At 50.6% G+C, this 15,189-nt stretch overlaps 1 protein-coding gene across 11 annotated transcripts in view; it reads right to left on the bottom strand.

The window, feature by feature from the left end:
• Positions 1-15,189, bottom strand: part of CFAP46 (cilia and flagella associated protein 46) — a 112,669-nt gene that overhangs the window by 17,683 nt on the left and 79,797 nt on the right. For 8 of the 11 annotated variants that reach the window (XM_058435874.1, XM_058435875.1, XM_058435877.1 and 5 more), the window contains exons 40-43: positions 11,214-11,402; positions 10,308-10,496; positions 7,360-7,749; positions 6,668-6,838 (exon numbers count right to left, since the gene is read on the bottom strand). In XM_058435874.1, coding sequence (XP_058291857.1) covers positions 6,668-6,838; positions 7,360-7,749; positions 10,308-10,496; positions 11,214-11,402 — 939 coding nt within the window. The remainder of the gene's footprint in view (positions 1-6,667; positions 6,839-7,359; positions 7,750-10,307; positions 10,497-11,213; positions 11,403-15,189) is intronic. The other 3 variants (XM_058435869.1, XM_058435872.1, XM_058435870.1) reach the window with 2 other exon arrangements.

The following is a 15,189-nucleotide window of genomic DNA, read 5'->3' as shown; positions in this document are numbered from 1 at the left end:
GCTGTGGGCTTCACCCAGGTGGAGCGTGGGGCTGACCTTCCTCGCTGCAGACACCACAGCTGGGAACGCCACAGCGTCTTCATCTGTTCTGTGAACAATCGTTGGGGGTCATGAGCGATGCTGCTCCCTGGGGACCTCAGCGAAGGATTTCTGCCGGGTGCGGAGTCAGGTGCAGCCTCGCTGTGTCAGCTACAGTGATTCCGCCAGAACCCTGCCCAGGGGCTGCTGTGCCCACGGGGGGGCATGAGGCCCGGGAAGCCTCAGCTGCCCCCATCCCCGTCTCATCCCCACTGGCCGTGTCCCCCTTTTCCATGGGAGCCATTCTGGTTGGTGTCTGGTTATCTGCATCGGGCTTCAATTTTGCATTTCCCTGACTAATGAACTTGAGCACCATTAAAATTGTTTATTGGCCACACAAATATCTGCTTTTGTGAGATTCCAACCTCGTGCCATCTTCAATCAGTGTCTCCTTTTCTTACTGAAAAGGGATCCACACCCTTCACCCACGCGGGACGCACATGTGTTGGCAACCTAGTGTCAATATCTTCTCTTCTCATTCTCTGTGGCTGCCCCTCGACTCTCGGCAGGGCGTTTTTGATGAACAGAACTTCTGAATTTCATCGTAGTCTGATTTGTCATTTTGCTCTTGTACGGCTCCTACCCTGTCTCCCGTGGCCACGGGGGAGTGGCACAGCCCCAGGTCCCCACAAGGGACACAGCCCTGGGCCACCTGCCAGGCCATCTCTGCGGAAAACAACATTGCTAACAGCTCAGGGGAACCAGGCTAAGACCTCACGGGAAGGAGGAAGAGCCTCCGTGAACCCTCGGCTACAGAGAGAACTGGTGGCTTCACAGCACAGAGCCCCTCGGCCCACACACACGGAACAACACCCAAGTTCTTCAGTCTCTTGGTTCTGTATTTTCGTTTCAGTCTTTCTACATTTTATCTCTTTTTCTAGTCTTCTTGTTCTGTATTCAATACAAGTGCTGATAGGGTGTACATTTCCACTCTTGGGGAAAACTTTTCAATACTGTACCATTAAATACGATGCATGCTAGGGCTGTATAGATATGCTTTATTGGATTAAGGACATTTGCTTCTATCTTAATTTTAAAAATCATGAGTGGATGTTGGATTTTGAAAGACACCTTTTTGCACCTGTCAAGGTGATTCTGCGTTTGTCTCCTTTTCCTTCTGTTAACATGGTCAATGATATTGAATGATTTTTGAATATTGAACCACATGGAACACAACCACTTCACACTGACGTGGCCCCCTTTATAACTGCTGGTCTTTATTTGCTGTATTTTGTTAGGATTTGTGTGTAATCGTGATGAGAGAGCTTTTCCTTTCTTCTAATGTCCCTGCTAAGTTTCCAGTGTCAATGTTCATCTGGCCTCTTAGTAAAAGAGGAAGTTTTTTGCTTTATTTCTACTTTCCATGAGTTTTGAAAGTGGTTATTTATTCTTTCAGTTTCTGGAAGAATTTACTGGTGAAGCCAGTGGGGTCTGGGTTTTCTTTGTAGCAACATTTTAAATAAAAGATTCCATTTATTTAACAGACACTGAATCATTTGGATTTTCTACACTTCTGTTGGCTTTGGTGAGCTGTGTTTTGTTGAGGAGTTGGTCCGTTTGAGTCCAGTGTCACCTGTATTGGGGTAAGGCTGTCAAGAACATTCTGTGTGAACTTTCAATGCCTGCACCATCTCAGGGATGGGTCTTTTTCTTACTGATACTGGAAACTTGCCTTTTCCCTTTCTTTCTTGAGCAGGGGTTTCTCCATTTCATTGTCTTCTCTTTGGAACCAACTTGTGCCTTGGATTTCCTCTGCTGGTTTTGACTTCGCTGTTTCTGATGTTGTATTGATTTGTCCTCTTTCATTTCTATTAGATGTTATTTATTGTTGTTGTCCAGCTTCTTGAAATCAAAGCTTAAATCAAGGTTTCTTTCTGGCTTTCTTCTTGTATTCAAGGCTGTATTTTTCCTGTAACCCATTTGAGCTAAGTTGCATAAGTTTTTATTTGCAGCATTTTCATTCCCTAAGTCAGTTTAAATCTAAGTCGGTTTAAGTCTAAGTCAGTTTAAATCTATGTCAGTTAAAAGTGTTTTCTGAATTCTGCTGTGACTTCTTCTTTGACTAATTTGATCATCGTAAGTAACTGTTTAATTTCAAGGCGCCTGTGTTTCTCACAGGTCCATTTTTGTTACTGATTTCCCGCTTTACGTCACCGTGGTTGGAAAACACACAGTGAGCGACCTTGGTACTGGGGATCTCTGCTGTGGCTGTGTGTGGCCCAGCGCTGGTCGGTTTTAGCCACGTCTGGTGAGGGCCTTCTCGCAGGTGGGGATGCCAAAGAGTCCGGGGTGGTGCAGGGCATTCCGTGGCGAGGGGGCTGAGTGTGCCAGCTCAAGTCTCTCCTCCTCTTCCTATAAAGCCACCAGTCCCGCTCCCAGGATAACCCCTGAATCTAAAACCATTAATTAGATCAACCCATTCATGAGTTTTGGAGGGAACATTCAAACCATAGCATTCTGCCCCCAAAACTCATGTCCTTCTCATGTACAAATACATTCCTATAAACCCCGTAGCCCCAAAGTCTTAACTTGTTCCAGCAGCACCTCAAAAGTCCGAAGTTCAGAGTCTTATCTATGAGCCTGTGAAATCAAAACAAGTTCTCGACTTCCGACATACAGCGGTGGGACCGGCTGAGACGTTCCCACTTGAAAACGGGAATAGGCAAAATGAGGAGTGGAGGCTCCAAGCAAACCCCAACCCCACAGGGCTGACGTGATCCTAACTTCAGGGAATGGTCTCTTCCGACAGCACCTGCTGCCTCTGGACACATGGGCTGGGGGTTGGGCCTCCCCGATGGCTTTGCTGGGTGCAGCCCACATGGCTGCTCTTTCGGGTGGGAGTCCAGTGCCTGAAGCTTCCCAAGCTGCCAGGTCCTGGTGGGGTTCCTGTTCCTGTGGCTGCACTAGGCTTTGCTCTGCTGGGGATGTCTGTGGTGGCTCCATCCCTGGGACGAGTCTCTGCCCAGGCCCCCAGGCTTTCAATGGCATCCTTTGAAATCTGGATGGAGGCTGCCAAGCCTCCATCTTGCTCTCTGCAAGCCTGCAGAATCAGTGCCACGTGGCTGTGGCCAATGCTGTGGCCACATCTTCTTGAGCTGTGGGTCTGTCTGCACCAGAGCTGCCTGAGCCACCCCTGGGGCTGCCATGGAGAGCTGCACTGGAATTTAGGGAGCATGGTCCCCAGCAAGCCCTGGGCAGGGAGCCTGTGGAGGGCACCTCTGGCCCATCCACCAGTACAATTCTACCCTCCATGGCCTCCAGGCTTGCAATGGGAGAGCAGACTTGAGGATCTCTGAAATGCCTTCTGGGTGTTCCTTCCACTGCCTTGAAGAACAGCACCGGCCCATTCTCTCTGTGCTGGCTTTTGGTGAATGGTCTAGAGCCTTGGCTCCTCTCCTAGGCACACCTTTCACTCTTTACGTGGCCAGGCTAAGAGCTTCCAGATCCTTCTGCTCACTTTTCTTTCGATGATAAATTCCATCTCCGAGTTATTTTTTCCCTTTTGCAGCTCAATGTAGTGGTTAGAAGTAGCCACACAGCAGTCTAATTCTTTGCTGCTTGGATATTTATTCTATCAGATACCCTTGTTCACCACTCTCAAGTTCAGCCTTTGACAAAGCTGTTCCATGTGGACAGTTCAGCCAAGGTCTTTGCTAATTTATGACGAGGCTGGCCTTTATTCTAGGTTTTACTACCTTGCTCTACAGTTCCATCTGAAATCTCATCAGAATGGCCTTTCCTGTCCAAATCAGCATTCTGGTCACGACCACTTAACAGATCTCTAAAGAGTTCCAAACTTTCCCTTATCATCTTGTCTTCTAGGCAGGCCCTCACCAGAATCACCCTCAATGATCCATTTACAGACATACCGGGTTTTTAAAAGCCTTCTCCTCCAAATGCTTTCAGCCTCTGCTCATTACTTAGTTCCAAAGCTGCTTCCATATTTTCAAGTATTCATTATTGTCAACCACCCCACTCCTGGTACCAATTTTCTTAGTCCATTTCCAGTTGTTTATAGCAGAATATCTGAAACTGAGTAATTTATAAAGAAAAGGAAATTATTTCTTACAGTTCTGGAGGCTGAGAAGTCCAAGGCATCTGATGAGGGCCTTCTTGCAGGTAGGGCCTCTGCAGAGTCCTGAGGTGGCCCAGGATGACACTCGGTGAGGGGGCTGTGTTAGCCCAGGTCTTCTCCTCTTCTCATACAGCCATCAGCCCCACTCCCATGATAACCATAATCCATTAACTTATTAGTCAACAAATGGGCTGATCCATTCATGAGCCCTCATGACCCAGTTACCTCTTAAAGGCCCCACCTCTCAATACTGCCACATTGGGCATTATTTCAACACGAGTTTCAAGGGAGACAAACGTTCAAATCATAGCACTCTTGCTCTTTTTCCCATTTCCCCCTCAGACGGGGTCTTTTCTTCAGTCTGTTTCTCAGTCACAGATTCAACCTTGGGCTGCCTTTACTTTTCCCTGAAACCCCCACATCGAGACCTTCATTTAGGAGAGCACATATGGGGTGCTGCAGGGGACACTATGTCCTGGAGGCTGCATCCTCTCCAGGCACCACAAGACCACAGCAGATTTCACTGCCTTCCAGAAGCTTCCAGGGGAACGTCCCTAAGGCCCAGGACCTGGTGGGCGTTCCCAGGGTGCTGTTAGGCTCTGGTCTCCGTGGGTGTTCCCAGGGTGCTGTGGGGCTCTGGTCTCGGTGGGTGTTCCCAGGGTGCTTTTGGGCTCTGCTCTCAATGGGCGTTCCCAGGATGCTGCAGGGCTGCTCCTAGCTGCAGTGCAGTGACCTCTCCCCTCCTGGCTCCAGGCTCGCTCCTTCTCCTCCTTGCAGAGCTTCTGTTGACACCAGTCCCAGCTGATTTCCGAATTGCTCAGTGGCCCCCAGGATAGACAGTGAGGGTTGACTCACTGCAGCAGATGCTCTCAGTGCAAAAATTTTAGCTTAGCCAGTACTCATTGCTTCCACAGCTGATAACTTTTAAAATATGAGGCTCTGCCATTCACCGGCCTTTGCCGAGGCTGCTGCAGTGGGCCTGCTGTGGCCTACGACGTCCCCCAGCCTGACTGCAATGAGTCTGTGCCTGGCTGAGAGTCGGTGCAGCTTTCCCATGAGAATTCCTGAAACAGGAGGGCCTGAGGAGTGGTGACCCCCATCGTGGTGATTGATGGCTCCCACATGTGAAGCCCCAGGCTGCCTCCTGGCCCTGCACTCAGTCCTGCACACACACTGGTGTCCTTGGTCCCCAAAGCTCCTATGGGGTGAGCTCTGCCTGGTCTGCAGCCATGGGGGAGGGACAGCCATGACTCCCGTGCCTAGCTCACCCACAGCAGGTGCTCTGGTGCCGGCCTGGCTGCTTGCTCCTCACCTGTCCAGTAAGTGCTGCCTGGAGCAGCCCATGTTTTTTGAGATGGGGTCTCACTATGTTGGTCAGGCTGGGCATCAGTGGCTATTCACAGGCACTATCATGGTTCACTGCAGCCTCGAACTCCTGGGCTCAAGTGATCCTCCTGCCTCAGGCTCCTGAGTAGCTGGGACTACAGGTGCATGCCCCCACGCCCAGCTTAGACCACAGGCGCCCCCAATGCCCGGCTTAGCCCATTTTTATTCCTGCTTGCCATGCACACCCTCCTGGACCCAGCTCTGGCAGGGCCATGTGCATCAGCATCTTCCTCCAGGCGCAGGGCCAGGCTGTGTCACGTTCTCCTGTCCTCAGGCCTGGGCTGGGTCTGCAGGCCCCTTGCCTCCACCCTCCATCCTCTCAGCTTCAGAAGGACGGCAGCTTTCCAGGTTTCCACCTCTGGGTTGAGTCACCAGTTCTCAGCTGGGGCCATGTTGTGCCCACTGGTGATGTCTGCAGACATCTCTGGATGTCACAATGACAGGGGTGCTCCTGTCACCCAGTGGCGGATGCTGCCCCCACCCCACCCTCACCAGCAAAGCATTGCCCGCCAAACAGCCCTGGACAAGGGGATATTTGGTCAGGTCCATCCCAACGAGAGGACCAGGGAGGCAGCCACGCAGCCAAAGGAGGGAGGGCCCCATCAGGCCACGCTTGTCTGTTTCCCACAATTCAAGAAATGTCGTCGTCTTTTTTCTTTAAATACTGTCATTTGCACCTGCTAATCCGAATAAAAGATGCCATTAGCTATCCTGCTCTACAGAAATGCTTCTCAAAATTAAACCCTCAGACCTGACCAAGGTGTAAAATATTTCCTTAAACAGAGGTAGGGAACATGCAGCTCCGATCCACGAGGCCCTCAGGGCACTGCTGGCCCATCTGCTGGTCAGCTCTTGGCTGCAGGCCTGGCTGTGCGTTTGTAGTTGTGACCTCGCCAACCTCACCGCACCCACCAGGTGGGCCGTTACTACCCCCACAAAGACCAGGAGGACCCTGAGGCTTGGAGAGGCGACCCAGGCACACACGACTGGAGGCAGGGGGAGGGACGGCTCATGAGCTGGGGGGTGAGAAAGGCTGCCCTCGCTCAGGTGTGGGACTGTGTGGCTGCAGTGTCTGTCCGCAGAGCTCCAGAGCTGGAGGCAGATTCCGCGGCATCCCTGCCCGCTTACCTTGGACACGGCAGCCAGCCTCTGCTCCACACTGGCGCCCAGGCTGGTGGTGGTCCTGTCTTGGCGCTGGAGCTGGTGCTGTAGCTGCAGCAGGGCTGCCAGCTGTGAGCTGCTGGTGTTGGCCGTGGCTGCAAGCAGGACATCCCTCATCGTCTCCGAGGCCGAGCAGCTCTGAAAGGGAGCAGGGGAGGTGTGCCAGGGGCCCGAGGCCTGGGTGGGTAGGCCTTGCACCTTGCGGAGGGTGCGCAGTGGCTGCAGCCTGGGAGCAGGAGTGGGCTGGCTCTCCTGGGATGCTGGCTCCTCCTGGCACCTGCAGAGTCGCGTGGGGACACGCTTGTTCCCTCTCTGAGGTCCACACAGACAGGGTGCTGCTGGCCTGCGACTGCTGGGTCTCCATGTCTGCCCGATCTTCTATGGGACCTCTGTGAGGTTCACATGGACAGGGACCTGCTGGCCTGTGACTGCCAGGTCTCCGTGTCTGGCCAATGCAGGGGTTCGGGGATAAGCACACGAATGCATGTTCTCTCTGAGCCACAAGTTTATGTGGCCGGCAGGCTCCCGCTGCTTGAGGACCCCGGCCTGCGGCCTGCTTCTCTAATGGAGTCCCCCCAAGGCAAGGGCCCCAGCTGAAGCCCAGGGTCCTCCCTCCTCCATGAAGGGCCTGGCTGGAGGTGCGCGGGGCAGAGACACACCTGAGACAGAGCCAGGAACTGGCAGGTAGTTGCAGGGTCCAGGGCACCGACACACTCCACCACCTCCAGGCTGGCAGCTGCTGCGACATCCAGGAGGCCACAGCCAAGGGCCACCTGTAGGCACTGCAGCAGCACCTCTGACGCCTGAGCCAGGTACTGCTGGGCCAGAACCATCCTCCTCTGTGGGGCACAAGGCTCAGGCTCAGGCCAGGCTCCGGGCAGAGGCCACACGAGGGGCGGGAGGGGCAGCCGCACCTTCAGGTCCTCGCCTCTCCTGCCGTGCTCCTCTGGGGCTGCCCTGGAGGCCGGCAGGTCCCTGCTGGACTTTGTGGCACCCTCTTCCTCTACCTCCAGCTCCAGAGACTTGAGGCCGCTCAGCTTGGCGCCCACCTGTGACATACACTGCAGGTTGGCGGGCACTTCTGGGTTCCTGCTTGGTCGGCATGGGGAGGGCCCACCCAGGGAGGCCGGGGTGGTTGGGCTCCTCAGCAGGGTCCCCGGGTGGGGGGCACCGCAGGACACAGCGTGGCCTCTCACCGTCCCAAACCCTCCACCCCTGAGTTGATGCAGCGTGGCCCTGAACCGCGAGCCTGGGCGAGGGGACGCTGGAGCCTGGACGAAGGGATGCTGCAGCCAGGGTGAGGACGAAGCCCCCGGAGGAAGCCAGCCTGAGTCACGTGGGCCTGGAATCCAACACATTCCCAGGGGGCTCTCGTTCCTGTCCTTTGGAAACACCTTTCCTGGAACCAGCCAGCACTGAGGCCGAGATATCCACCGGCCCTCAGGAGCCCCTGGTCTGGCCGAGACACAAGCCCCACCTGGGGATAGGAAGCTCAGGCAGCCCCTGAAGAACCTGGGTTGAGAGGGAGCCCCCTGGGTTTTCGGGACACAAGGTATCGCAGCGCCAAATCTGTATATGCACCCAATGATCAGGCATCAAAATAAAGAAAACATTGATAGAAATGGTGAAGGAGTGATGGACAAGCCCCTGTTCTAGTAGGCTGCCTGAATGCAGGCGAAAACCAGCAAGCACGCTGGAGGCAGGGCAGCCGTGGCCACCTGACACGCACGGAGCCTGGCCCCTTTCACGACGGAGCACACGCCATTCAGACGTGTGCAGAACATTTGCCAAAACCGACCAGGGCTGCACCACGTGCAGCCACTGCAGAGTCCCCAGCACCGAGATCACTCGGTGTGTTTTCAACCACCAGGACATTAAACTGGAAGTCACTCATGAAAACAGACCCGTGAGAAACACAGTCGCCTTGAAATTAAACAAGACACAATCATCCAGTCAGTCAAACGAAAAATTGCAATGGAATTTATAAAACGGACTTAGAGAATGAAAATACTGAGGGAGGAGAAAAGGAAAAGTCAGTGAGGCCGACAGCCAAGGCTGGTCCTTGGAGAAACAGCCTGAAATGTCACAGCCAGAGGCAGAGAGAGAGCTGCCAGGCAGCTGCAGCGGCACCAGTGAGCAGGGGGGACCAGCAGAGAAGCCTTCGTTCTCCGGGTCATCAGCCGGCTCCCGGGAAAAGCTTCCTCCCCTTTTCAGGCATGAATACGGTGGGCTCCGAGGGAACCTGCGTGGGTTGTGGGAGGGGGTGGGGGGCTTATCCAAAACACACCCACAGCTGCACAATCAAGAGAGGCTGCGCTTTGTGCTCCCTAAAGACACGCCCGCAGCAGCACGGATAAGGAAGTCACAAGAACAGCGAAAGGGACGAGCGGACTTTCTCATCAAAGCGTTCGGATTCAACCGTGAAAACGGAAGCCCACTCGGGCCCCCTCTCCACTGCAGAGAGCTTCTTTCACTTATTAAACTTTCACTGCAACCTCTCCCTGTGTCCACGCGCCTTAATTTTCTGGGTTGTGAGACGATGGACAACGAGCTCATTTAACACCTTAGACAAGGTGACCAGCAACCCTAGACCGTGTCAATCCTAGGTATCAAAACTTGGGAGACTAAAATGGGAGTTAGAGGAAAAATATAGCCTTGAATACAAGGAAAAGGCCAGAAAAACCTTGATTTAAGCTCTGATTTCAAGAAGCTGAACAACAACATAAATCATATCTAAGGACAGCAAAAGGCAGGTACGTCCGGGCCTGGCCTGCATGGGGCGGGGGCCGTGGAAGAAGCCTGCGCGCTCCACATGGGACTTGGCGTCTGCTCTGCCCCGGCCCCTCCTCGCTGGGGCACCATCAGCAGCATTCACGGAAGAGGACGCAGCTCAGAGGCGGCCCTGCCGACTCTCGCTTCTGGTCCGCGCCCACCCGCTACCCAAGCAGGCCAATGGAGGCTGGTTGCACGGAGAGCCACGATTCCATCAATTCACTCGAGGTGCGTCAAGTCCTGTGCTAGGTCCTGAAGACGCAGGACAGACAACATCTCAGGGCCGACCCAGGGCTGCACGGCACCTGGTGGGGGGACTGCCCTGGGCGTGGAGCCAGGCACACACGGCGTGGGTGTTCTGGTCCCTGAGGGCGTCTCCCTGAGGAGCTGGTGTGTGGGGACGAGCCCAGCTTCTCTGCTGGGGCAGGTGCCTTCCGGAGGAGGAGCCGGCATCTGCACAGGTATTTAGGAAGGTGACCTGAGGGCTTGCAGGGCTTGCTGGGGCCATCACCAGGGGCGGGCTGCGTGGTGGGGTGGGCTGGCTCCGTGCTGGTGCGGGTCGACCCACGTGCCCGCCTGCCCTCCCTGCCTACTCCACAGACGCTGTGGTTCCCTCCCAGGTCTGTTCCGGAAGGCCTGTGTTTTGCCAGCCCCATTTCTTCCCTCACGCCTGCTTCCTACATTTTTCTCTCTTCCTGGGGCCATGCCCTTCTTAGGGGAGGATGACACGAATTGTCTGCTACAATCAGGGGAGTCCTAAACGCTTCGCTTGTGTTTTTTAGGCATGGGCGACAGGTGTCAGAGCCAGACTTGGGATAGAAGCAGGAGCACCTACCGAGGGGCCCTCCTCCCAGTAGCAGGCAGGGCGCACAGGGTCGGCTTGCACGGCCAGCAGGTGCAGGGCCCTCCCGGCCAGGCCCAGGAGCCGGGCGCGGATCTCCACACAGCCCACGCTCAGCGGCTGCAGGCTCCCCAGCTGCGCCAGTGCCCCGTGTGCCAGAGTCCGCGTCAGCGTGAACCATTGCTTCGAAAAGACAGACACGTTACAGCTGCCACCCCAAGGGCAACCGCCCACCCTGCCCAGGGGACCCAGTGAGCCCGCCCTGGTGTCCCCTGTGGGTGGGGACACTGGGGAGCTCTGAGAAACAGCCCTGCCCCGCAGGGTGCTGCACGTGCAGGGAGGGTCTCCGGGGCTCTGGTGTGGGGGTCACAGACACCTGCTCATAGAACCTTAATTCAGAGCTCACTGACAAATCAGTTTTAGGCCCGTCTTTGGCCCATTTATACTTATGTAAATTTATACTTATGTAAATTAATCTGAGTCATGTTTCATGAAGTCTAAGAAAATGGAAAATGGAAGAATGTACATTTCCCTCAAAACATTCTACATATTCAACTTTTTTTTTACCAAAATGGAGTCCACCTCTATTGAGCTCTTTAATCCACATATGCATTAATTATTAATATGAATTAACTAGTCAAAGCAAATTCATGAGTCGGGAAGGGCAGCTGTGGCTCATATAGGAAACACCCCCGCAACGGGACCTCGATTTTATGAGCCAAGTCAGTCTCCCCAAATGGTGAGACAAAGCCCGGGAGCTGCCCCTGCTGGAACGGTCCCCAGCTGACCCGCACCGCCAGGTGCGCAGTGATGGAGACGGCTCCTGCTGGGACGGGGCCCCCTCAGCGGCACTGTGGCCTGGCGCTCCCTCCACAGGGCATCTGTGACCCCAGCAATTACCAGGCCGACGGAAGTGTAGTCACTGGTGTTCTGCAGATAGTCTGCCAGCAGCTTCTCCAGGGACCCCTGCTCACTCTGCTGCCCGTGCGCCTCCTCCCAGATGAACCGGAGCATGTCCAGAGCCATTTCCACGAGGCCGAGCTTGAGGTGCGCCAGCTTCCTCATCAGGGGCGTGTTGACGTTCTGCAACTGAGGGGGTCAGGGGTGCCTCTGAAGCATGGAAGCTTCTGGTAAGCCTGAATCTACATCCCCACAGCTTGGATGAGGCATAACTGACATAAGAAACTCATAATAAACTGCACAGATCTACAGTGGAAAACTGGCACACTTTGAAACCATCACCACCTTCGAGATAGCGCAGTAGCCCTCACCCCCAGATCTCTTCGCGCCCCCCTCGTGTTCCCTCCCGGTCACCTAGCTGCCTGCCGGCACCCCGCATTCCTTTGCATTTTGCAGAACTGTACCTAAGTGGAAGTGCACAGCGTGCGGTCTTTCCGTCTGATTCATTTTCCTCGGCGAAGCCACCGTGAGACTCCCCCACGCAGCTGCATGCACACTCCTTCCCTCTCACAGCCGGCACTGGTGCACCATGTGCACGTGCCACACCCTGCTTATCTATTCAAATATTTTATTTCCAGTTCCGGGGCTACTACGAATCAAGCTGCTGCGAACATTCATGTGCAAGGTATTCTCAGATCCTGATCCACAGACGTGGTATGTTTCTCCAGTTACCTAGGTATTCTCAAATTCTGATCCACAGACACAATGCGTTTCTCCATTTACCTAGGTATTCTCAAATTTTTCTCAGTTATCTTTTGTAGTCCTCAGAGTACAAGTTCTCACATTTTTGGGACAAATTTCATTTTTAAATGCTGTCATAAAATTGTTTTAAAATTTTTAATATCTGATTATTTCTAGCATGTAGAAATATACAACTGATATCTGCGTATTGTTCTTATATCCTGCAACCTTACTAAACTCAGTATTAGTAGCTTCATTTTTTGGTGGATTGCATATGACTGTGTATGCAGACAACTATGTTATCTGTGCATAAAAACAGTTTCATTCCTTCCTTTCCAATCTGGATGCTTTTAATTTCCTTTTTTCCCGCCTGACTCCATAGGGCCGGAACTCCCACATTAACATGGAACACAGGTGAGAAGAGGGCACATCCTCGTCTTCGTCCGTATTGAAAGGAGCATCAGTCTCTCTCCCACAATTGTGACGTTAGCTCTAGCTTTTTCATAGGTGTCCTTTATCAGGTTGAGGAAGTTTTCCTCTGTTAATTGTTTGCTAGGAGTGTTTACAAGGAATGAGTGTTGAATTTTGTCAAATGCTTTTCCTGCATCCACAAAGATGATCATACGGTTTTTATTTGTTAGTTTTGAAAAAATATGTGAAATTAATTAATTTTTGAATGTTAAACTATTCCTGGGGTAACCTTGGCTTGGTTATGATGTATTATCCTTTTTATATATTGTGGGATTTAATTTGCTAAAATTTTGCTCACAAGGAATGCTGGTTAGCTTTTTGTTGTTGTTAATGTTTTTATCTTGTTTCGGTATCAAGATAATACTCGCATTATAGAAAAAGTGGGATGTATTCTCTCCTTTTCAATTTTCTAGAACAATTTGTGTAGAACTGTTATTATTTTTTCTTAAATATTTGGCAGAATTCACTAGTAAAGCCATCTGGGCTTGACATTTCCTTTGTGAGAATGCTTTTAATTACAAACTAAAAATTTAAAATATATAGGGCCACTCAGGCTATCTCTTCCTTTTTGAGTGGGCTTTGGTAGTTCATGCTTTCAAGAATTTTTCCATTTCGTCTAAGTTGGCAAATATATTAGCATAAAGTTGTTTGTAATATGATTCCCTTCTTGTCCTTTCAATATCTGTAGAATCCATGGAGAAATTGTGTCTCTCATTTCTGATAGTGATAATTTATGTCATCTTTTTTTTCTGATCCGTCTGACTAGAAGTTTTTCAATTTACCGATCTTTCCAAAGAACTAGCTTTGGTTTCATTACTTTTCTCTTTCATTTTTCTGTTTTCTATTTCACTGATTGATCACCACTCTGATCTTTAATTTTTATTCCTCTGCTTATTTGGGAACTAAGTTTGCTCTTTTTCTACTTTTGTAAGGTGCAGGCTGAAGTAATTGATTTGAATCTCTTCCCATTTCTCCTACAGGTGTTTAGTGCTATAAATTTCCATCTCGGTATCGCATTGGCAACATCTTAAAACATTTTGATAGGTGTTTTTTTATTCCCTTCAGTTCAAAATACTTTCCCCCTTGATTTCTTCTGTGGCCCACAGTTATTGTGACGTTTGCTATTTACTTTTCAAATCTTTGGCGTTTCGCACATACATAACTTTCTGTGTTTTTGTTGTTGTTGTTGTTTGTTTTTTGTTTTTTTTTTTGAGATGGAGTTTCACTCTGTCTCCCAGGCTGGACTGCAGTGGCACGATCACCACTCACTGCAAGCTCTTCCCTCCCGGGTTCACGCCATTCTCCTGCCTCAGCCTCCCACGTAGCTGGAACTACAGGCGCCCGCCACCACACCCGGCTAATTTTTTGTATTTTTAGTGGAGATGGGGTTTCACCATGTTAGCTAGGATGGTCTCAATCTCCTGACCTCGTGATCTGCCCGCCTCGGCCTCCCAAAGTGACGGATTACACGCGTGAGCCACTGCGCCTGGCCAGCTGTTTTTTTTAATTGAGGTTAAAGTCACATAACACAAAATTAACCATTTAAAAATATACAATTCAGTGGCAGTTACACATTCACAACATTGTGCCACCATCATCTCTAATTCCACAACATTTTCATCACTCCAGAAGGAAACCCCTCACCCATTAAAAAGTCATCCCTCATCCTCCTTGCCTTGCTTCTATGGATTTATCTATCTCTCTGTTTCTGATTTCTAACTTAGATTGTGGCACCAGTACGTATTTTGTATAACTTAAATCTTTTAAATTTATTGAGACTTGTTTTATGGTCCAAAATACAGTCCATCTTGAAACATATTCATGTGCACACGAAGAGCATCTTATTCTGTTGTTGTTGGGTGAATGTTCTAGAAATATCTTCAGGTCATATTGGTTGGTAGTGTTGTTCAAATCTTCTAGTGATTTGCTGATTTTCTGGCTACTCGTTCTATTAATACTGAGAGAGAGGAACTGAAATCTGACTGTAATTGTAGAGTTGTCTATTTCTCCATTGCAATTTTATCAGTTTTTGCTTCATTGATTGTGAAACTCTATTAGGTACAGAAACGTCTGCACTTATAGCCTCTTGACTGGTTGAGCCGTTTGCACCATAAAATGAGTTTGTTTATCCTTGGTAATATTTTTTTCCAAAATCGGCTGTGTGTGTTGTTAACATAGCCCCTCCAGCTTTCTTTTCATTACTGTTAGAAAATGGTATATTTTTTCCATTCTTCTCCTTTTAACCTATTTATGTCTTAATATTTAAAGTGCCTTTCTTGTAGGTAGCCTATAGTTGGGTTTTGCTTTTTTATATAATCTGACAAATTATTGTAACTGAGGGCGTTCTGATTATTTAAATTTCATGTGATTATTCTATGATTAAGTCTAAGGTTATCATCTTGCTGTGTATTTTCTGTTGGTCTCACCTGTCTTTTATTCTTTTTCTTTTCTCTGCTTTCCTGGGGGACAATCGAATACTTGTTCTGATTTCCATGTATCTCCTTTCTTGGCTCATGCAGCATACATCTGTATTCTGGCATTTCTGTGGCTGTTTTGGTGTGTAGTGTATGACATCACTTCACACAGAGCGTAGAAACCTTCCATTTGTGACTGACCTCCCAATCTTTATGCTATTGTTGTCGTACACGTTTTACACGTTATAGACCCCGTGCTACATTGTTATTATTGTTTAAGCAGCCAATGATCTTTTAGAGTGATTTTTAGAATAAGGAAAATTGGACACACTTTCCCCTGCAGTTTACGT

The sequence above is a fragment of the Hylobates moloch genome, unplaced genomic scaffold, assembly GCF_009828535.3.
Source record: "Hylobates moloch isolate HMO894 unplaced genomic scaffold, HMol_V3 SCAFFOLD_3, whole genome shotgun sequence".
NCBI classification, from domain to species: domain Eukaryota; kingdom Metazoa; phylum Chordata; class Mammalia; order Primates; family Hylobatidae; genus Hylobates; species Hylobates moloch.
This window is presented reverse-complemented; position numbering and strand designations above follow the sequence as displayed.